This window comes from Leptomonas pyrrhocoris (genome assembly GCF_001293395.1).
Source record: "Leptomonas pyrrhocoris isolate H10 chromosome Unknown, whole genome shotgun sequence".
Taxonomy (NCBI): Eukaryota; Euglenozoa; class Kinetoplastea; order Trypanosomatida; family Trypanosomatidae; genus Leptomonas; species Leptomonas pyrrhocoris.
In genome coordinates, this window is record NW_015438368.1 from 261,813 (window position 1) to 283,807 (window position 21,995).

The 21,995-nt window shown below is 60.0% G+C and overlaps 4 protein-coding genes and 1 non-coding gene across 6 annotated transcripts; all 5 read left to right on the top strand.

Annotated features, from left to right (window-relative positions):
- Nucleotides 1–478: 478 nt before the first annotated feature.
- ABB37_05903 (protein kinase-like protein) lies at nucleotides 479–4,450 on the top strand (the record flags this gene model as incomplete). Its single annotated transcript, XM_015804115.1, has 1 exon — nucleotides 479–4,450. One exon carries the CDS (start codon nucleotides 479–481, stop codon nucleotides 4,448–4,450), a length of 3,972 nt encoding a protein of 1,323 aa, XP_015657249.1.
- Nucleotides 4,451–5,185: 735 nt separating this feature from the next.
- ABB37_06055 lies at nucleotides 5,186–5,268 on the top strand. The gene has a single exon. It is a non-coding gene; the product is annotated as a tRNA-Leu (tRNA).
- Nucleotides 5,269–5,394: 126 nt separating this feature from the next.
- ABB37_05904 (putative protein kinase) lies at nucleotides 5,395–10,000 on the top strand (the record flags this gene model as incomplete). 2 transcript variants are annotated; one of them, XM_015804116.1, is made up of 1 exon in its annotated part: nucleotides 5,395–10,000. In XM_015804116.1, exon 1 carries the CDS (start codon nucleotides 6,071–6,073, stop codon nucleotides 9,998–10,000), a length of 3,930 nt encoding a protein of 1,309 aa, XP_015657250.1. In that variant the 5' UTR covers nucleotides 5,395–6,070. The 2 variants fall into 2 exon arrangements, with proteins under 2 accessions (XP_015657250.1, XP_015657251.1); XM_015804117.1 differs by having other exon boundaries at nucleotides 5,931–10,000.
- Nucleotides 10,001–11,507: 1,507 nt separating this feature from the next.
- ABB37_05905 (putative protein kinase) lies at nucleotides 11,508–15,580 on the top strand (the record flags this gene model as incomplete). The annotated part of the gene is made up of 1 exon (XM_015804118.1): nucleotides 11,508–15,580. The coding sequence occupies exon 1, from the start codon at nucleotides 11,648–11,650 to the stop codon at nucleotides 15,578–15,580; it is 3,933 nt and encodes a 1,310-aa protein (XP_015657252.1). The 5' UTR covers nucleotides 11,508–11,647.
- A 1,497-nt stretch (nucleotides 15,581–17,077) lies between these two features.
- Nucleotides 17,078–21,085, top strand: ABB37_05906 (hypothetical protein; the record flags this gene model as incomplete). The annotated part of the gene is made up of 1 exon (XM_015804119.1): nucleotides 17,078–21,085. The coding sequence occupies one exon, from the start codon at nucleotides 17,078–17,080 to the stop codon at nucleotides 21,083–21,085; it is 4,008 nt and encodes a 1,335-aa protein (XP_015657253.1).
- Nucleotides 21,086–21,995: the final 910 nt, after the last annotated feature.

The following is a 21,995-nucleotide window of genomic DNA, read 5'->3' on the forward strand; positions in this document are numbered from 1 at the left end:
ACCCGTACGTACACATCTATTCTGAATCTATCCATTTTACCTTTGTTATTTTATTTAATCCCGTTGACTTGTTGTTGTTTTTTAATCTTCATTTCTGTAGGTGAAAACCCATTTTTGCCTGTCGTATTTCTTCACTTTGTATTTAGCTTTCACCACACTGGATAAGCACTAAATATATATATACACACATTTCTACTGAACTTTCTTCGTTTCTCTCTTGTGTGGGCCGCATTGAAAGGCCATTTGCTTCACTTCTTACGAACATCATTTCTACTATTGGTATTGGTTTTTTGTTTTTTGTGAGGAGGCCGTCCGCATTGGAGCTTTTTTCTTTCGCCATCTTCTTCTATCGTCGGCATCTCCAACGCAGAGCAAAAGAGAGAGACGGCCTGCTACGGAGCTCATCAACGACACGACGCAAACAGAATTTTGGTGCGTTCACCGTCAACGAACGGAAAGAGAGAAGGAGGACACTGACATGGAGCAGTCCCACGAGGTGGCGCGGGACGGCGCGGCGTCGCACAGGCGTAACGTGCACTTCAGCACCGCCACTGCCACCGCCGCTGCACCACGCTCATGCTGGCCGCGCTGCATCACGTCACCGCCTCACCAAGACCCCGGAGCGCCACGACGACTCCAGCGGTTTCGGCGTTTCCTGTGCAACCTGGCGACGATCGTTGCATTCTTCTACTTTCTCTTCCTGAGCAGCGTCGCCGTCATCACCACGACGACCTCTCGCACCTTGGCAGGGCAGGCGCTGCTCGCCACGTGGCAATCCGCGCATGATGTGCACATCACGTCGATTGAGTCGCTCGTCGATAACGTGGGGAACACTATGATACATCGGGCGATGGCCGCCGCAGCCTTCTACGTCGACTCACCGAATTTGATAGAGAGCAACAAGACGCTGACGATGCTGTGCGCGCAGATGGTGATGGGCGACACCTCGTATCGCCTCCGCGCTCTTTCCTTAGCGTCCGTCGAGAAGAGGCAGTACGCGTCCTGCATGCACGCAGACCCGGCAGATCCTTCTCTCTCGACCATATCTGCGATGATGTCCAACAAGGATCGCATCTCGAACATATACTATATTAACCCTGACACCTTCACCTCCTTTGATCCACCCATCATCAAAGGCTTTCACGACTCCCGCTTAACCCCGGAGGACGTAGTTCGCAAGTTCAAAGCGGCCGTTTCCACCTATGAGAAGCTCGATGCGTACCTAAATGGGACGCTGATCACGTTACACCGGCGCGATCTTTGGGCCGCCCCACCAACCCAACCGAACAGACTCTACTTTACGCTTCCTGTCGTGATGCTCGGCGACATCGTTCCCTGCTGCGGCGTTGTTCACGCTTCTGACGTTGCGCAGACGCTCATTGAAGGTGGCACGTTCTTCACCAGCATTCACCTCAACGATCCTTCGTCCTCGACGCGCGTCATGGCTCTCATCAGCCAGTCCCTCGGCTACGATGACCCACAGGTGCTCTCCGTCAACTGGGGCCAACCCGTCGTGCATAACCCGACCTTCTCCATCCTCGCCGACACCCACACGACCTACCTGACGGTGAGCGCCATCACCGACCCCCTCATGCGCGAGGCGGTGACGCACATCGACCTCGCCGCTCTGCAGCACAAAGACGGCCGCCAAAGCGCGAGCTTCCGCTACCGCGGTGCCCCGGCCATCGTGACGGCGTGGGTGTACACCAGCGACCTCGGCCTCTCCTTGCCGATCGTTGTGGTCAGCCCACAGTACGCCGTCGCAGGACCGTACATGATGGTCAAGGACCTATGCACTGGTATGGTGGCCCTCGCGGTGCTGTTGCTGACGGCGCTGTGCTACGGCGCGATGGACCGCTACCTATCGCGGCCGTTACGGCGGGTGACGGCAGCGATGCTAGCGAGCGTGCGACGTAGAGTGCGGCAGCCGGTGCGGGCCGACGCGTGCGACGTCGTGCAGCTGAAGGAGACGCGTGACCTAACGGCGGCGTACAACGCGGCGATGGCGCAGCTGCGTGTGGTGGACGAGTTCGTGCCGGATGCGCTGCGCAGCTCCCCGAGTGGGAACGGAGTGGGGCGGCGGGGCACCTTGAAAGCCGCAGCAACAGCAGCACCGCCTCAGCTGCGGCAGCATTACCTGTCGATCGTGACGGTACGCGTGCGTTCGGGCGGTGGGGGCGGCGTGGACACGGCGACGTTGTTGCGGGAGCATTACGGCGACGCAGGGCGTGGACGCTTTGCGGCCTTCGTGAACGCCGTGGCGGAGGCGACGACGCACATGGCGAACAGCGGCCCCTTTGCGAGTGCCGGTGCTCTGGCCGCCTTCGTGGCGGCGGTGCGGGAGCTCTGCAGGGTTCACCACGGCACGGTGCATCACGTGGCGCCGGACCGCTGCGTGGTGCACTTCGCGGACGCGGTGGAGGCGGCGTGCAGCGGTGCAGGCGGCGACGCGGACGTCGACATCGAGTGCGGCGCGACGACGGATGCGTGCCACGCGGTGGACTTCGCATTGGCGCTGCAGCAGTGGGTAGAGCGACGCCCAGTGCAGGAGGGCGCGAAGATGCCGGACGTGCGGGTGCTGGTGGACACGGGTATCTTTACGAGCGGGCAGTACCGTGCGGCGGCGCAGGAGCAGATGGTGTCGGTTGCGTTCGGCCGCGACGTTGAGCGGGCAGTGGGCCACGTGCCTGGTGCGATCGGCGTGCGCGTCGCCGTGACGGAGGAGACGGCGGTGCGGGTGCGGGGATGCCTGGCCGGCGGTGCGCCCGGATCGCGCGAATGCGGGCGGCGGCAGATCCCGGTGGAGGTGCTGCACACTGGTCGCGCAGGGCTCGATGCGGACGTGGTGATCCTGTTCGAGGTGCTGCCCGGGGTGGTGGAGGGCGACGAGGCGTGGCAGCTCTACACACGGTGCTGCTTCGACGGCTTCAGCCACATGGTGCACGGCGACTACGCGGCGGCGCTACAAGCATACAAACGCGTGGCGGACATCTCGGACCTGGAGCCGGGGCTGATGCCTGCGAGTCTGCGCCGCGAGGCCGCGAGGAGCGACGTCACCGGCGGTGCGGTGTCGGTGCAAGTGGAGCGGCTAATCGGTGAGTGTGAGCGGCGGCTGCAGGTGGGGTGCGCGGAGGGCTTCCACCGTGAGCGCCACGTCCCGCTCGGCGTGGACGCGTTGCTGGCGGGGCAGCCAACCGTCGCCGCTGCGTCGAGCACCGCGGCCGTGACTGCCGGTGCAGCCTCGACGCGGATCAAAGATGGTGCCAGCGGCCGAAAGAGCAGCAGCAGAAGCAGAAGCGGGGGCCGGTCGTGCCGCCCAGCGAGTACAGCGCGTGGAGTGAAGTCGCCGCGGCCGGCGGGGTCGGGGACCCCCACCTGGCGCTACGTCGTTTGTTTGGACACGGCGACGGGGCCCGTGCGGCGCGCACTCGGCGGGCGGCCGGAGTGGATCTGCGACAACTACGGGCTTTACTGGTACTTGCCGACGCACGCGGAGCCGGCGAAGGCGGCAGACGTGTGGATGCGGCCGTACACCGTTCTCGGCTCCACCGGCACATTGTCCACCGCGACGACGTTGTTGCTGCGCGAGGGGGCAGACGCGTTCAGCCGCGTGATAGAAGGTGCACCAGACGGTCCGATGTCGGACGAACTGCGCAGCGCGGTGCCGGTGTGGACTGTCTCCGACGCCACCAAGGCCAAAATACAACGTCTCTTCGACACACACGTGTCGGATGAACACCCCAACCTGCTTCACATCGTAGCGTACTCTCTTTCCGTCGAAGGATGTGCGACGATGATGTGGGAGTATTGCCCTGCTGGGACGCTGCGTGACGTCATCAAGCGCTACCTCTCGCTGAAGCCGGTGTCGATTGTGAGTTTTGGCTTAAGCGTGCTGGCGGCGCTGTCTCATCTGCACGCGAAAGGCCTCGTGCATGGATTTCTCTCCCTCGACGCCATTAGCGTGGGGTCGGATGGGGTGTGTCGGCTTATGAACCGCTACACCGACTACGAGCTCGATAACGAGGTCTTTTTCTTTTCTCGTACGTGCTGCCTGAGTCCCGCCATGGCAGCGGGTGAGCGACCGACGCCTGCGTGCGACATGTTCTGCTACGGTCTGAGCTGCCTAGAGGCGTTGTCGCGGCTGCCGCCGTGGACGTGGGCGCCGGCAGCAGCGGAGCAGGAGGCAGAGGGGCAGTCGCAGCGGACGGATGAAGAGCTGAGTGCGCTGATGGCGGCGGGTGGGCAGGCGTTTGCTGAAGCGGTGGTGGCGCGACGTGTCGTTCCGCATACGGCGTTGCTGGATGGTGTGTTGGCCTCAAACGAGCACGGTGAGCTTTGTAGAAACACGCTGCGAAGTTGTCTCGCGTACGATCCGTCGCAGCGCCCCACAGCAGGAGAAACGTGGGAGGTAATTCGAAAGCTGCTGGACCATGGGCGACCCCGCAATTGACGGTACTGTGAAGGCAAGCGTGGATTCCTGAGCAACGAGCCCTCAAGTGAGCCATGTGTTTCTGCTTAGCTATTTTTTTGGTTCATAAGTTTCGGTAAGTGGCGACTCTGATTTGTTTTGTTTCGTTGTCGTTCTTCCTTGGTCCAGAATCGTTTGCCCTTTGTAAATTGTGAGGTGTTGGAATACCCAGCGGCGTAGGCCCGTGTATCACCAAGAATGGTGAACTCAGTTTTTTGGTTACGTTGAAAATGTTCTTCTTTTCGCTTCACATTTATTTAGCTCCGTTTTTTTTAATTTCAATTGCTTCAGTTCCTTCTTCCTTTTATATATATGCAAAATCGGAAGTGCGAACTTCGTTTATAGATGCTAAACTGATTCGTCTGCTTTCATGGAGTGCTGTGTGCAGCACGGGTTGCCTCTTCTCTTGTGTTTTGTGGTCAACACCGTTTAGTACTGAAACCGGAGACCTCTTATTTTTTGTCGTTGTGTTCTTCTTTATGTCGTTGTTGACTTCTACGCTATGTCAGGTGCGGAGACGACAAAAGGAAAAGCTCGCACTGCACTCGCCGAGTTAGAACATAACTTTTCTTTAGGGAGGATGTTATTGCGGCTGTTTTGTGCTTTTTACGTCAGCGTGAGAATATCGTGGATGCGTGCGTACTTCCTGTTGTTCTTGCGATCGGGTCGGGCGAGAGCGCCGTTTGCGAGTTTCGGCGATCTACGAGTTAACGTTGAGGCAAGATGGTCGAGTGGTCTAAGACGTCACGTTCAGGTCGTGATCTCCCCTGGAGGCGTGGGTTCAAACCCCACTCTTGTCACACTTTTTCCCCCGGCCCCCGCACCAAGAAGAAGGCGGCCGCGACACGAACCCCCCCCCGTCTCTTTACATAGCGTTGTGCAGTTGTCTATTTCCCCCTTCTTTATCCTTACTTGTATCTTTGCCCAGTTCACATGCAGGCTGTTCCTTCCCATCGTGAGTGCTGGCCAGGAGCAAGCTCAATCTCCGTGATCCGACCTCCTTTCCCTTTTAACACGCCGCCATTGAAAGTGACAGCATGGATTGCGTCAGGCCCAAAAGTTATGCAAGATATTCCTTCGGTTTGCCTGTTGCGTGCTGACCGGTGCTCAGCTCAAGCTACAACACAGACAACGAGACACCACAGAAACGATGCTGAGCTTCCATCTATTGTTGTTCTTGTTTGCATGCCCTTTCCTCTGGGTGAAGGTGGACAGGAACTCCTGCTGCATTACCCGCGTGCTACTACCAGCAGCCATCAGCTGCGCCCCTCATTTATCGAGCGAGTAGAGAGTCTTCTGTCAACCGCATCGCACTCGGTTTGATTTGCAATCATCAGAACTCATTGATTGTGCCATGTCCTGTTGGACCCTTCGCACCGTTAATAAGTCCCTGGCTTGCGGCGATTCCATTCTTCTCTTCTTCCCTCCGCCCCCTTCATTCTCCCTTCGCACTGCACATTCAAGACCTCTAATAATTGCATTTCCTTCTCTTACACGTTCGGTCCATTCACCACTCGATCGCACCACCAGAGCTCGTCACACCTTTTCTGGTGTTCCCTGGTCTTTTCGGCTTTCCTCCGCAACCCCTCTTTGCGCTTCCCAATGAAAAACGCGCGTGGGCCGGCCTCGACGGCTGCCAACCCCCTGCGCAGTCCACAGAGGCTGTGGGTCCAGCGGCGCCCGCAACAGACCGAGACTCGTAAACACAGCAGCGTACTTCACTCGATAAAACGCTTCGTCTGCCGCATCGATGTGTGCTGGACCTTCTTCTTCTTTGTGCTTCTCGTGTGCGTGGCGGCGACAACCACCTCCATCACACAGATAAAGATATCCCACACCCTCTTGGACAACCTACACGACGTGCACGCCTTACACATCACCGTCCTTTCCAAGAAGCTTAACCAGGGCAATAGCCGCCTTGTGGACATGGCTGCCGGCTATCTGGCGCTGCACGCGGACACGCCCTTCCAATTTCGGTCGGAGAAGACGCTGTCCACGCTCTGCACACTCCTCAAGATGTACGATATCACGATCGACTTCCGTTTCCTGGCTATCTCTTCGCCGGAACGCAACGAGTCCGTCGCCTGTCTGCACGGAGATGATAAATTGGGCTCCGTCAGTCAGCTGTACGGCTGGATCACGGAGAACGGCGTCATCCCTGGCGTCTACCTAGTGAACGACTCCAGCAACGAGTTTATGCGTCCCTTGCAACCGGTGTACGGCGGGTGGCCGAAGTCGCAGTACAACCTCTCTAGGTTCATCTCGTTGATGTATCATACAAGCGCTGTCTTCCCGGAGTCGGCCGCGTACTTCAACGGCAGTATCGAGTACATCGACTACCGCACCATGTGGAACTCCTTCGATGCTCTCCCGCACATCATCTACTGCACCATCCCCGCTGGCTTCCTCTTCCGCGGACTCAAACTGCCCGACGGTGTGAGCGTGATGGACTACGTAGGTGTGCGTGTCAACGGCGCGGGACTCCTGTTGACACGCACTGCCTCGTCTTTGACTAACATCACCGCTGCCATCTTCATCAACGCCACGCTCACCGACGAAGACCCATCCGTGATGTCGAACAACTGGGGACAGCAGTCCGTGAACGATACGGAGATTCTCTCGCACTTGGAGGACAGCCACGTCCGCTATCTCAAGGTCAGCAACGTCTCCAACCCCCTCATGCGAGCAGCGCTGCGGCATGTGGACCTGAAGGCGCTGCAGCAGGAGGGCTGCAACCGCACGGTGGACTTCCAGTACAGGGGTGCGCCGGCCACCGTCACGGCGATCGTCGTCACCACCTCGCACGGCCTGACGCTGCCGATGGTGTTCGCGAGCTCGGACGCGGCCACGGCGATGCCGTACCGCCGCATCATGAACATCTGCAACGGCGCCACGGCGATCGCTGTTGTGCTCTTCACGGCGCTCTTCTGGCTCTTCGTGCACCGCTACATGCACCAGCCGCTGCAGCGTGTGTCGCGCCGCATGCTGGGCAACCTGCGCGCCGGCCACCGCGCACACACACGCGAGCCGCACCTGCAGCTGTTCCGGCTGACGGAGGTGCACGCGCTGCTGCAGGCGCACCGCAGCACGGTGGAGCGGCTGCGCGAGATCGACGCGTTCATCCCGCGGGACGTGCAGGAGCAGATGGCCCACGGCGTGCGCTCGCCGAGCCGGGCGGCGGTGCACCGCGCTGCGCCTGCGCCGGCGGGGGAGGCCGCGGGGGAGGCCGCAGGTGCCGGCCCGTCGTGCGGCGCGCTGCTGCAGCAGGTGTCCACGCTGGTGTACGTCACGGTGCGGCCCTGCGACGACGTGCCGGCGCCGATGCGCAGCCCGTCCACGCTGGCGGCGCTGGCGCAGCAGCCCCACACGCGGCAGCGCCTCGCCTCCGTCGTCGCACGCGCCGCGCGGGCCGCCGAGCTCGTCAACAGCGGCCCCTTCCCCACGCCGGCGGCGCTCGAGGGCTTCGTCGCCGCGCTGCACGAGCTGAGCGAGGAGTACGGCGGCACGGTGCACCGCCTGACGCCGGACAGCTGCGTGCTGCACTTCGGCAAGGCGGTGCGCGCGCACATGACGCGCGGCGGCGGCGGCGGCGGCGGTTGTGGAGCCGCGGCAGCGCGCGAGCAGGCGTGTGCGGCGCGCGACGCGCGGAACGCGATGCGCTTCGCCTTGGCGCTGCAGCGCTGGGTGGACCGCTGCGGGACGCCGAGCATGCCGGACGTGCGGGTGCTGGCGGACACGTCGGAGTTCATCTGCGGGCAGTACCGGCCGACGGGCAGCGAGCAGACGCTGTTGGTTGCGCTGGGCCGCGACGTGCAGCGCAAGCTGGGCCACGTGCCCGCCAGCATCGGCGTGCGCATCGCCATGACGGAGGAGACGGCGAGGCTGGTGCGTGGTGGGCAGGCGGGGTGCGGCGCCGCGGGGGCTGTGCGGCAGATCCCGGTGGAGGCGTTCCAGGTGGGGCGCGCGGGCCTGAACGCGGACGTGGTGATCCTGTTCGAGGCGCTGCCGGGGCCCGTGAGGGACGACGAGGCGTGGCGCCTCTACTGGGTGTGCTGCGTCCGCGCCTTCTCGTGCATGGTGCGCGGCAACTACGCGGGTGCGCTGAGCGCGTACAGGGAGGTGGCGGACATCTCGGACCTGGAGCCGGGGCTGATGCCTGCGAGTCTGCGCCGCGAGGCCGCGAGGAGCGACGTCACCGGCGGTGCGGTGTCGGTGCAGGCGGAGCGGCTGATGCGCGAGTGCGAGCGTCGCGTGGCGTGCGGCGACGTCCGCCTTTTCTACCGCGAGCGCCACGTTCCCTTGGGCATCGATGCCCTGCTGTGCGGTGTGACGCCGGCCGGTGTTGTCCCTGAGACGGTGGAGCCCCGCGTTGCGGCGGAGGAAACGGGGCGCTCCCACGGCCACCCCGTGCACACGGAAAGCCGCAGAGCGCCCATGCCTGTCCCGAAGGCGACGGAGCGGCGTGTGGTCTTGTTGGGCGACGGCGGCGATGCCGTGAAGACCGTCATTGGGAGTACGTGGGACTGGTTTCAGGACAACAACGACCTCCGCTGGCACGTGGCGGCCCGGCCTCACGAGTACACGCCGATCGCACTGTGGAACTCACGCCTTCCGTGCTTGGGGGAAGCGGGGCTGCTGGCGACGATGAGCTTTTTCCCCCTCCGCGACGTCCCCCCGGTGGTGGCCAACGCCATTCGCGACGCGCCGGTGGGCCCCATGTCCGATGCGCTGCGGAGTGCGGTGCCGGTGGTTGGTGCGACGCCGCGTCAGAAGGCAGCGCTGCACACGCTGTACCGCCAGCACGGCCAGCTGCAGCACCCCAACCTGCTGGTGCCGCTCAGCTACTCCACGTCTGTGGAGGGCGGCGTGGTTGTGGTGTGGGAGTACAACTCCGGCGGCACGCTTCGCGAACTCGCCGCCCGCTACTACCGCATCAAGCCGCTCACGGAAGCACGCTTTATGCTCGACGTCGCCTCCGTGCTGGCCTACCTGCACCAGCACGGTGTCGTGCACGGCGGAGTCAGTCTGGACAACGTCTTTGTCGGCGCGGATGGCGCGTGCCGTCTGCGTGGGCACTGCGTTGACATCACCAAACTGAAGGAGCTTTTTTGTGTGCCGCGGCTCTGCTACGTGAGCCCCGCCATGGCTGCCGGGGCAGTGCCGACGCCGGCGTGCGACATGTTCTGCTACGGACTGATGGGCATCGAGCTGCTGTCGGGTGCGGCGGCGTGGAAGTGGGCACCGGTGCCGGAGGGGCAGCCGCAGCGGTCGGCGGAGGAGCTGAGTGCGCTGATGGCGGATGCAGCGCAGCCCTTCTTTGACGCGGTGGTTGCCGGCCGTATCGTGGCGAACACAGACGCGCTTGACGCCATGCCCCTCACAGACGAGACAAGCCTCCGGTGCTACCGGGTGGTGCGCGACTGTCTGTCACCCGATCCATTACAGCGGCCCACTGCTCGGGTGGTGCGCAGGCTGTCCAGCGCCCTTCTCGCCCCTGTCGAAGCAGAGTTGGGTGGCGATGTCCACGCGTAACGAGGTGAAAGCCCGGACATTTTCTTCACTCTACATGAGTAAGTACTTTGTTGTGTGTGTGTGTGTTTCGCGCAAGAGCGAAGTCCGCCGTGTGGCAGAGGAGTGTTTCCACATCAGCAATGGATGCTTTTGTTAACGCGTTATTTATTACTATTTTTCGCTCTTTGAATGTATTCACCTCACGCCGGTGCCTGTTGACACGAAATGAGGCGCTCGCTGATGTTGGCAGGCATTACGTCGGTGTTTTCTCTTCATGGTTTACATTTCTGTAGAGTACTCTGCAATGAAATCTATTTTCTCTTCTCTCCTATGTCTCGTTTTGTAGGTGTCCACCACTCTCAGTTTGTTGCACGTAAAGCAACAATGTGCGTTGTTTTGTTAAAGCTTTTATTTGAGTTATTTAAAACCCGTTTCTTCCCTTCTCTGTACGCCTCAACGACTGGCACTTTCTTTTTCCTGTATTTCTTCGTCTCAAGAGTATATAAGTGAAGCGAATGCGCAACCAAAACGTTGTATTACTATTAGTATCTTATTTTCGTTTGCCTTGCTTCACCAGATCGATCGTTTCTCCTTCCTGCTGCCGTTCAGCTCATTGCGGAAGGTTGGGCCAGGCAGACAGCGAATGTGGCTTTCCTACGTTCCACGCAGAGGGGGTAAGCGTCGCAGCGAACGCGTACTCCTCCGACAGCAAGCGGGCGCGTAATTACACGTCCCGTTCATCTGTATTTATTGTGTTTGATTTATGTATATATGTTTCCTTTATTTTGGCTTATTTATGTCGATACTAACGTTCTTGATATTGCATCTTCCGCCGCGACGCTGCTGTCAAGTGTGAAGAATCGAAGACACGCGCTGCGTAGCGATGAGCGAGATTCTCGGTAGAGCCGTCTACTACCATTGCTATATCTGTGTCTGCTGAACAAAATGTTGTCCTCGATGTGTGTGTGTGTGTCAGAAGTCTTTCACCATCGTCTGCATACCTGTTGAGGGGGAGTGCCAAAGGTCATGGGCTCATGTACGTGGTGCACCCAAACACCACTGCTGCGTGGACGCCTTCGCATACTGTACGTCACCGCGTTCGCCAGATTCTTTTCAGTCGGACGAAGTCGTTTGATGTGTTCTTCTTTCTGTATTTGGTTTCCTTTACGCTACCTGTGTGCTGCATGCAAATCGCACCTCCACGATGAGGGCCTTCTACGCCACCGGCTAATCAGCCGCTGCACCATCCGCTGTGGAGCACTCCTGCGTGGTGCGTTCTCGCACAGCACACACCTGCGCAGCGCTCTGCTGCCTGTAACGCATACGTTATGAATCTCTCTTATCGGAGAAGTAGAGAGTCTTCTGTCAACCGCATCGCACTCGGTTTGATTTGCAATCATCAGAACTCATTGATTGTGCCATGTCCTGTTGGACCCTTCGCACCGTTAATAAGTCCCTGGCTTGCGGCGATTCCATTCTTCTCTTCTTCCCTCCGCCCCCTTCATTCTCCCTTCGCACTGCACATTCAAGACCTCTAATAATTGCATTTCCTTCTCTTACACGTTCGGTCCATTCACCACTCGATCGCACCACCAGAGCTCGTCACACCTTTTCTGGTGTTCCCTGGTCTTTTCGGCTTTCCTCCGCAACCCCTCTTTGCGCTTCCCAATGAAAAACGCGCGTGGGCCGGCCTCGACGGCTGCCAACCCCCTGCGCAGTCCACAGAGGCTGTGGGTCCAGCGGCGCCCGCAACAGACCGAGACTCGTAAACACAGCAGCGTACTTCACTCGATAAAACGCTTCGTCTGCCGCATCGATGTGTGCTGGACCTTCTTCTTCTTTGTGCTTCTCGTGTGCGTGGCGGCGACAACCACCTCCATCACACAGATAAAGATATCCCACACCCTCTTGGACAACCTACACGACGTGCACGCCTTACACATCACCGTCCTTTCCAAGAAGCTTAACCAGGGCAATAGCCGCCTTGTGGACATGGCTGCCGGCTATCTGGCGCTGCACGCGGACACGCCCTTCCAATTTCGGTCGGAGAAGACGCTGTCCACGCTCTGCACACTCCTCAAGATGTACGATATCACGATCGACTTCCGTTTCCTGGCTATCTCTTCGCCGGAACGCAACGAGTCCGTCGCCTGTCTGCACGGAGATGATAAATTGGGCTCCGTCAGTCAGCTGTACGGCTGGATCACGGAGAACGGCGTCATCCCTGGCGTCTACCTAGTGAACGACTCCAGCAACGAGTTTATGCGTCCCTTGCAACCGGTGTACGGCGGGTGGCCGAAGTCGCAGTACAACCTCTCTAGGTTCATCTCGTTGATGTATCATACAAGCGCTGTCTTCCCGGAGTCGGCCGCGTACTTCAACGGCAGTATCGAGTACATCGACTACCGCACCATGTGGAACTCCTTCGATGCTCTCCCGCACATCATCTACTGCACCATCCCCGCTGGCTTCCTCTTCCGCGGACTCAAACTGCCCGACGGTGTGAGCGTGATGGACTACGTAGGTGTGCGTGTCAACGGCGCGGGACTCCTGTTGACACGCACTGCCTCGTCTTTGACTAACATCACCGCTGCCATCTTCATCAACGCCACGCTCACCGACGAAGACCCATCCGTGATGTCGAACAACTGGGGACAGCAGTCCGTGAACGATACGGAGATTCTCTCGCACTTGGAGGACAGCCACGTCCGCTATCTCAAGGTCAGCAACGTCTCCAACCCCCTCATGCGAGCAGCGCTGCGGCATGTGGACCTGAAGGCGCTGCAGCAGGAGGGCTGCAACCGCACGGTGGACTTCCAGTACAGGGGTGCGCCGGCCACCGTCACGGCGATCGTCGTCACCACCTCGCACGGCCTGACGCTGCCGATGGTGTTCGCGAGCTCGGACGCGGCCACGGCGATGCCGTACCGCCGCATCATGAACATCTGCAACGGCGCCACGGCGATCGCTGTTGTGCTCTTCACGGCGCTCTTCTGGCTCTTCGTGCACCGCTACATGCACCAGCCGCTGCAGCGTGTGTCGCGCCGCATGCTGGGCAACCTGCGCGCCGGCCACCGCGCACACACACGCGAGCCGCACCTGCAGCTGTTCCGGCTGACGGAGGTGCACGCGCTGCTGCAGGCGCACCGCAGCACGGTGGAGCGGCTGCGCGAGATCGACGCGTTCATCCCGCGGGACGTGCAGGAGCAGATGGCCCACGGCGTGCGCTCGCCGAGCCGGGCGGCGGTGCACCGCGCTGCGCCTGCGCCGGCGGGGGAGGCCGCGGGGGAGGCCGCAGGTGCCGGCCCGTCGTGCGGCGCGCTGCTGCAGCAGGTGTCCACGCTGGTGTACGTCACGGTGCGGCCCTGCGACGACGTGCCGGCGCCGATGCGCAGCCCGTCCACGCTGGCGGCGCTGGCGCAGCAGCCCCACACGCGGCAGCGCCTCGCCTCCGTCGTCGCACGCGCCGCGCGGGCCGCCGAGCTCGTCAACAGCGGCCCCTTCCCCACGCCGGCGGCGCTCGAGGGCTTCGTCGCCGCGCTGCACGAGCTGAGCGAGGAGTACGGCGGCACGGTGCACCGCCTGACGCCGGACAGCTGCGTGCTGCACTTCGGCAAGGCGGTGCGCGCGCACATGACGCGCGGCGGCGGCGGCGGCGGCGGTTGTGGAGCCGCGGCAGCGCGCGAGCAGGCGTGTGCGGCGCGCGACGCGCGGAACGCGATGCGCTTCGCCTTGGCGCTGCAGCGCTGGGTGGACCGCTGCGGGACGCCGAGCATGCCGGACGTGCGGGTGCTGGCGGACACGTCGGAGTTCATCTGCGGGCAGTACCGGCCGACGGGCAGCGAGCAGACGCTGTTGGTTGCGCTGGGCCGCGACGTGCAGCGCAAGCTGGGCCACGTGCCCGCCAGCATCGGCGTGCGCATCGCCATGACGGAGGAGACGGCGAGGCTGGTGCGTGGTGGGCAGGCGGGGTGCGGCGCCGCGGGGGCTGTGCGGCAGATCCCGGTGGAGGCGTTCCAGGTGGGGCGCGCGGGCCTGAACGCGGACGTGGTGATCCTGTTCGAGGCGCTGCCGGGGCCCGTGAGGGACGACGAGGCGTGGCGCCTCTACTGGGTGTGCTGCGTCCGCGCCTTCTCGTGCATGGTGCGCGGCAACTACGCGGGTGCGCTGAGCGCGTACAGGGAGGTGGCGGACATCTCGGACCTGGAGCCGGGGCTGATGCCTGCGAGTCTGCGCCGCGAGGCCGCGAGGAGCGACGTCACCGGCGGTGCGGTGTCGGTGCAGGCGGAGCGGCTGATGCGCGAGTGCGAGCGTCGCGTGGCGTGCGGCGACGTCCGCCTTTTCTACCGCGAGCGCCACGTTCCCTTGGGCATCGATGCCCTGCTGTGCGGTGTGACGCCGGCCGGTGTTGTCCCTGAGACGGTGGAGCCCCGCGTTGCGGCGGAGGAAACGGGGCGCTCCCACGGCCACCCCGTGCACACGGAAAGCCGCAGAGCGCCCATGCCTGTCCCGAAGGCGACGGAGCGGCGTGTGGTCTTGTTGGGCGACGGCGGCGATGCCGTGAAGACCGTCATTGGGAGTACGTGGGACTGGTTTCAGGACAACAACGACCTCCGCTGGCACGTGGCGGCCCGGCCTCACGAGTACACGCCGATCGCACTGTGGAACTCACGCCTTCCGTGCTTGGGGGAAGCGGGGCTGCTGGCGACGATGAGCTTTTTCCCCCTCCGCGACGTCCCCCCGGTGGTGGCCAACGCCATTCGCGACGCGCCGGTGGGCCCCATGTCCGATGCGCTGCGGAGTGCGGTGCCGGTGGTTGGTGCGACGCCGCGTCAGAAGGCAGCGCTGCACACGCTGTACCGCCAGCACGGCCAGCTGCAGCACCCCAACCTGCTGGTGCCGCTCAGCTACTCCACGTCTGTGGAGGGCGGCGTGGTTGTGGTGTGGGAGTACAACTCCGGCGGCACGCTTCGCGAACTCGCCGCCCGCTACTACCGCATCAAGCCGCTCACGGAAGCACGCTTTATGCTCGACGTCGCCTCCGTGCTGGCCTACCTGCACCAGCACGGTGTCGTGCACGGCGGAGTCAGTCTGGACAACGTCTTTGTCGGCGCGGATGGCGCGTGCCGTCTGCGTGGGCACTGCGTTGACATCACCAAACTGAAGGAGCTTTTTTGTGTGCCGCGGCTCTGCTACGTGAGCCCCGCCATGGCTGCCGGGGCAGTGCCGACGCCGGCGTGCGACATGTTCTGCTACGGACTGATGGGCATCGAGCTGCTGTCGGGTGCGGCGGCGTGGAAGTGGGCACCGGTGCCGGAGGGGCAGCCGCAGCGGTCGGCGGAGGAGCTGAGTGCGCTGATGGCGGATGCAGCGCAGCCCTTCTTTGACGCGGTGGTTGCCGGCCGCATCATGGCGAACACGAGCATCTTCAGTATGCCGAAACATCTGGTTGTGTACGGTAGTGTAAATCGAAGTCTCTTACTTGAGTGTCTTTCAACCGACCCTCCTACGCGGCCCTCCGCTGCACAAGTACGCAACGCCATTAAGTTGCAGCTCGATCGCGTTGGTGGAGGCCCCAACAGTGATGCCAGTGATTGCTGAACGTCTCGAGGCACTCTCTTCCTCTTTTGCTCTCCAACTATATACCAGCGAACGTTCGAAAGAACTCCGATGCTTGCTCTTCTTCATTTTCCTTTCTGTTGTTGTGGAGTGCGTGTTGTGGACGTATTATAAGCGTTCCTTCGTTTCTCATAGTGGTGCTGTGTATGTTGTTCGTGTGTTTTTTGAGTTGAAACGCCAAGCTTTACTCGATTTTACTTGGTGACTATCGCTTTCATTGATGCTGCCGCGGCCATTGTGTCACTCGGTTTCCTTTTGGGTTTCCATACACGATCCGGGGTACTGTTTGTTACTTCTCTGTTTTTTGTTTGTTGTTATTCTCTCACCTGTAGTGCTATAAAACTTCTTCGCACCATCGACACGGACGAAAATCGATACAATCTCTTTTTGCCGTTCGTTTCTTAAACGGCAAGTCCTTCTTTTCTTTTTTTTTATTATTTTCCAGCTAAGTATGTTTGCCGTCTTGCTGTAAGAGTAAGAAAGAGAACATGATGTCAAGGATGGGGCTCTTCTGTTGTTGTTTTGTTTTTCATGCTGTCTTGCCTCCAACAAGGATCCAGTTCTCTGTCGGTTTTCTTCTTCTCTCTCATCGTTTTCATTCGTAACAGCTGCTGTATTTTCTTCCTTTCTTTCTGAGTTTATCTCCACAATATGTGTGAGCTCCGTGGACGAACGGCACCGAATGCGTGTGTGTGCTGGGTGTGTGTGTTCGCGTGTCAAATATACCCTTTTGTACGCCCGTGTTAAGTGGGCTGCCTGACGGAGTGTTGCGAGTGTTCATTTTGGGGTGCGCGTGGGAATTGGCATTGGTGTGTGTTTCGTAGGTGCGAAGAAGAGCGAAGCCGATGATCTTTGAAAATAAATGTGTTCGTTTTCGTGTTACTACGTTGACAGTGCGGGTACGTCTTTTGAGATCGGAGAACCTCGCTTCTCGCCCTTTGTGCGAAGCTATGAGGCTTTCTGCGCTTCGTAGCTCCACACTGAGTCTGGTTGATGGTGTCGGTCAATGGATGCGGAATCGTCACGCATCGTTATTGGCAACGCATCGGAGTCAACTGCAACTCTCTCGCTGTCTTCCCCGCTCCTCTCAACTCTCTAGCTCTCACGGCATTCCCCCGTCTCTTTCTCATGGCCCTCGTGTTTTCTTGCCTGGTCGCCGCCCGTTGCCTGCTGTTGTATTTTATTGTATCTTCTGTCTGCCTCTTGCATATTCATTTTTCTCACCGGCAATCGTGATGGCGTTTGTTTTACTATTTTGAAGACGCCCACACAACACTAGCGCAATCACATTAGTGGGAAGCAGGGAGGTATTTGTTCCTGTTTGAACTTCAACCAGCGTGTATTCGGATTAGCTGTGCTCGACGTGGCCTTCACATCCGGCACTGAAGCTGCACCCTTCATTCCAGCTCCAGTACAGTGCTGCTCTGTCAATCTCCTTCGTTTTGGGAGTCAAAGGAGAGGCGACAGCAACAGCACAAAATGCAGGACGCACACCGTTCCTCGGAAGAAATGGGCGTGGAGATGCAACTAAACAACTGCGGCGCGCCCCCACGAGCACCGCCCATCGCCAAGCGGCCGGGCGGGCACCGATCTACTCGCCCATCGGCCGTGGACTTTGTCTGCCGCATCGATGTGTGCTGGACCTTCTTCTTTTTTGTGTTTCTCGTGTGCGTGGCGGCGACCACCACCGCCATCACAGAGACGACGATTCTCAAGTCTCTGCTGACTGACCTGCACAACGTCCACAGCGTCCGCATCACCACCGTGAAAAAGGAAATGGACCTCCTCACGGACCGTCCCTTTAGTATGGCAGCCGGTTTCCTCTCCCTCCACTCGCAGAAAGCGTTCGAGCTGCGCTCAGAGAAGACACTGGCGAAGCTGTGTTCCATCCTCGCTGCCTTTGACCGAAACACCGACTTCCGCTCCCTCGCCGTCACATCACTTGCGTTGAAGGAGGCGATTTCCTGCATGCATGGTGACGAAAAACTGAGCTCAAAGTATCAGCTCTACGGGTGGGTCACCAATAACAGCGTCATCCCCGGTGTCTACCTTATCAATCGTTCTACGTATGAATTCTATCGCCCACTGCAAGCGGTGTACGGCGGCTGGCCAACGTCCGTGTATAACCTCTCCGAGACCTTCGACACGCTTCTCGCAGACAACCCGGCCTTCACCGAAGCTGCAGCATACTTCAACGGCAGTATCGAGTACGTTGACTACCGCACTTTCTGGCGTTCCTTTGATACCATTCCACACATCATCTACTGCAACATACCTGTTAGCTTCCTCTTTCGTGGACTCCATCTCCCTTTCAAGATCAACGTGACGGACTACGTGGACGTGCGGGTTGATGGCTCCACGCTACTAGCGACGTCAAACACTACTTCCACAACACAGGTGACTGCTGCCATCTTCATCAACGCCACGCTCACCGATGACGATCCGCAGGTGATGTCGGACACCTGGGGACAGGCGTCGGTGAACGATACGGAGATGCTCACCACTTACGAGGAGAACCAGATGAGCTACCTGAAGGTGAGTAATATTTCTGATCCACTTATGCGAGCAGCGCTGACGCACGTGAATTTGGCTGCGTTGCAGCAGGAAGGTCACAGCCAAACAAAAGACTTTCAGTACAGGGGTGCGCCGGCTGTCATAACGGCAACAGCGTACACGACAAAACGAGGTTTAGTCCTTCCGATGGTGCTCGTCAGCTCCCACGCGGCCATAGCGTTGCCCTACCACCGCATCATGAACATCTGCAACAGCGTCACCGCAGCAGTGATCCTCATCATCACAGGTCTTTTCTTTGTGTTTATCAACCGTCATCTTCGTGACCCGTTACAGCGCATCTCGAATCTGCTTCTGCTGAGTGTGGAGCGAGGCTCCCGTGCGCTCTTCCAGTCGCATCACCATGGCTGCGTTACGCTGTCGGAGGTGCAGCAGCTCGGAGCGGCGCACAACGGCGCGATGCGTCAACTGCGTGAAATCGACGCCTTCATTCCGGTGGCGGCGCGGCAGGAAGTAATGCTCGGAAGGAGCCGTGGAGTTTCCCTCTCCACCCTTAGCTCATCAAACTCGCAAGGCTCGCATCCACTGCGCACATCCGGACGCACGCACGCGGAGCTTCTTCTCACGCACCTATCCACGGTGGTGTACATCAGCATTCGACCTCTACCGGTGCCTCGTGGTCTCAGCTCGGGTGCGACGCTGCAGGGCGATGCGGATGTCCCACCAAAGCAGCAGCGCCTTGCCGCCGTGGTGACCAGAGTTGCCCATACCGTCAAAAGGACGAACGCCGGGCCTTTCCCCACCCCGGCCTCCCTCGGGGTATTTGCTGAAAAGGTATACGAGCTCTGCGAGCTGCACCACGGCACGGTGCACCGCCTCTGCCCAGACGGCTGCATCATCCATTTCAATAAAGCTGTTCGTAGGCACCTCGCCGTCGCGTTTGATGCGCCGCGGAAGTCGGCCAGTACGAGTACACCAGAACTGCCTGCGGTGTCGCCGCGACGTGGCAGAGCTCTGGAACGAGATGAAAGCCTCCTGCCAAAGACGGACGCCCAGGACGCGATGGCGTTTGCACTCGCCTTGCAAGCGTGGGTCGACGCCTCCGCCGCATGCTCGGTCCTGGACGTGCGTTTCCTGGCGGACACGAGCATCTTCACCTGTGGTCATTACCGTGCGCACGACTGCGACACCACGCTCTCCGTGGCGCTGGGCCGTGACGTGCAGCGGGAGGTGGGCCACGTGCCCGCCAGCATCGGCGTGCGCATCGCCATGACGGAGGAGACGGCCAGCCGCGTGCGTGCCAAAGCGAAGAACGACACGGTGGGAGAAACCGAGCCCAGTGTGCGTCAGCTGCCGGTGGAGGCACTGCGGATTGGCCGTGTGGGGCAGGACGAGGACGTGGTGGTTTTGTACGAGGCCCTTCCCGGACCGGCCCTGGACGACGAGGCGTGGCGCCTCTATCAGCGTCACTGCTTCGACGGCTTCAGCCACATGGTGCACGGCGACTACGCGGCGGCGCTACAAGCATACAAACGTGTGGCGGACATCTCGGACCTGGAGCCGGGGCTGATGCCTGCGAGTCTGCGCCGCGAGGCCGCGAGGAGCGACGTCACCGGCGGTGCGGTGTCGGTGCAGGCGGAGCGGCTAATCGGTGAGTGTGAGCGGCGGCTGCGGGCCGGACTTACAGAAGGCTTCCACCGTGAGCGCCACGTCCCTCTCGGCATCGATTCCGTTCTGAAAGGCATCGAGCGCCGATCATCGTCGTCGCCGAGCCACGACACCGCGGTAAGAAGGGTTTGTCCTGGCGAGCGCGAGTCTGCCGTGGCGAAACGCGAGGGCCGGTATGGCGTGGAAGAGCACAACGCCACCTTCACGCGTGCCGAACTCCGCTACGTCGCCGTCCTGCCCGGCACGGAGACCCGCACCTCCTACACCAGATGGCCCGCGACCATCACGGATAACTGGGGAACGAAGTGGACCGTCGCCAGGAAACACGCGGTGGGCCCGGGGCGTGCAATGCACAGCATCCTCGGCAGCGGCCTGAGTGCCACCGGTGACCTCTGCGCGCTCGTCTTCCGGCTCCACCGCGACGTCCCGCCGCTCGTGTCGACGGCGCTGCGTGGTGCCCCGGCGGGCGTCATGACGGACGCGATGCGCAGTGCCGTGCCGGTGTGGCAGCCGTCCGCAGCGCAGCGGGCTGCCGTGCGCGCCCTCTTCGACGCGCGACTCCGCCTCCGCCACCCGCACATCGTCACGTGTCTCGGCTACTCCATGGAGCTGGAGGGCGGCGTGACCATATCTATGGAGTACTGCAAGGGCGGCAATCTGCGCGAGGTGATGGTCCGCTACGACCGCATGCGCCCACCCACCATGATCCGCGCCGCGCTGAGTATGCTGTTGGGCCTGCGCTACCTGCACGCCAACGGCATCGTGCACGGCGAGCTGCGGCCGGAGTGCGTGCTGGTGTGTTCGGATGGGGTGTGCCGACTGAAAGGCTTCTACACGGACTACGAGCTGGCGCACCGTGCGTTGGGCCTGCGGCGGACGTGTTACGTGTGCCCGGAGATGGCGGCAGGGCAGTCGCCTACGCCGGCCAGCGATGTCTTCGGCTTCGGACTGGTCATGTTGGAGTTGGTGATTCGAAAGCTGCCGTGGACGTGGGCGACAGTTACGGGCGACGGTCCGCAGCGGTCGGAAGAGGAGCTGGCTGCGTTGGCTGCCGCGGACGTTCAAGCCTTCAGTGATGCGGTGGCGCAAGGGAAAGTTATCCCTGCGCTGGAGATGCTGGCTACCCCAGAAATTGTTGTGGGTTACCATGCAGATGGGCTCGACACGATTCGGGCGTGTCTGCGCATCGACCCCCTGCGTCGTATTTCACTGGAGGACTTGATACGGGCATTGGAGAAGATAGCGGTGGCGAATGGAGTGATCGCCATGCCGCTGCACAACCACACCAGCTCCAATGACAGTAGTTAATCTGCGTCTGTGGTTTCCGAATGAAGGCTTCTTTTTGTTGGTGTTGTTAGACACGCAGATCGGAGTTCAATAGACCTTGCAAATTAAAAACAGCGACGTTTTTATTATTATTTGTCTTTCTCTTGTAGGGCAACTGTGGAACTCCCCCAGCAGGCGTGCAAACGTAGAGGCTTTCATGACGCACTGTACTCGGCACGTGACCATTTTTGTTGACTTGATCGACTCTTTTTTTCTTTTACATTTGCAAAGACGCTCGTTTTCACGGTTTTTCTTTAGCGTCTTTCTTGCTCGTAAATGTGTTCTACCAATATCTTGTTCAGACTGCGTTTTGTGTTGCTGTATTTGAACAACACGTTTACGGATGTTGTGTTTTTTTCCTCCCCCCCCCCCCATCTGTATTGAAGAGCTAGCTATAATAGTCATTGTTGTTGTTGTGTGCGTCTTATCTGTGCCTCTCTGCCGTTGAAAAATGCGGAGACGCAAAGATGCAGAGCTTATTTGCTCTCAACATACTCGTTGTTATTATTATTATTATTTGCTTTCAGGTGCTGCTAAGCTCTCATTCTTTCTTGATTAGGATGGTGCAAGCTACATCCGATAGCTTTCTTCTCTCTTGTGTCACTTCTCCCATCTTATACCCCTCAGAAGCAAAACAAAAAAAAATTACGAAAGGATGCGATCTGAGTTACATCTCCTGTACAACCTTAGTCTTGAGCTCCCTTTTTATCGATTTCTCTGCTACGTATGCTGTACTCTTCAAAAGCAAACGATACTCTTTTTAGTTTTGCATGTCTCGTAGCTGAGAAGATTCTTGTATTTCTATTTGGATGTGCCTGTTGGCTGTTTGGTAACGTCAGTTGTGCTTGTGGTATTAGAATTGGTTCTATGCGTTGTTGTTGCTTCAATATCG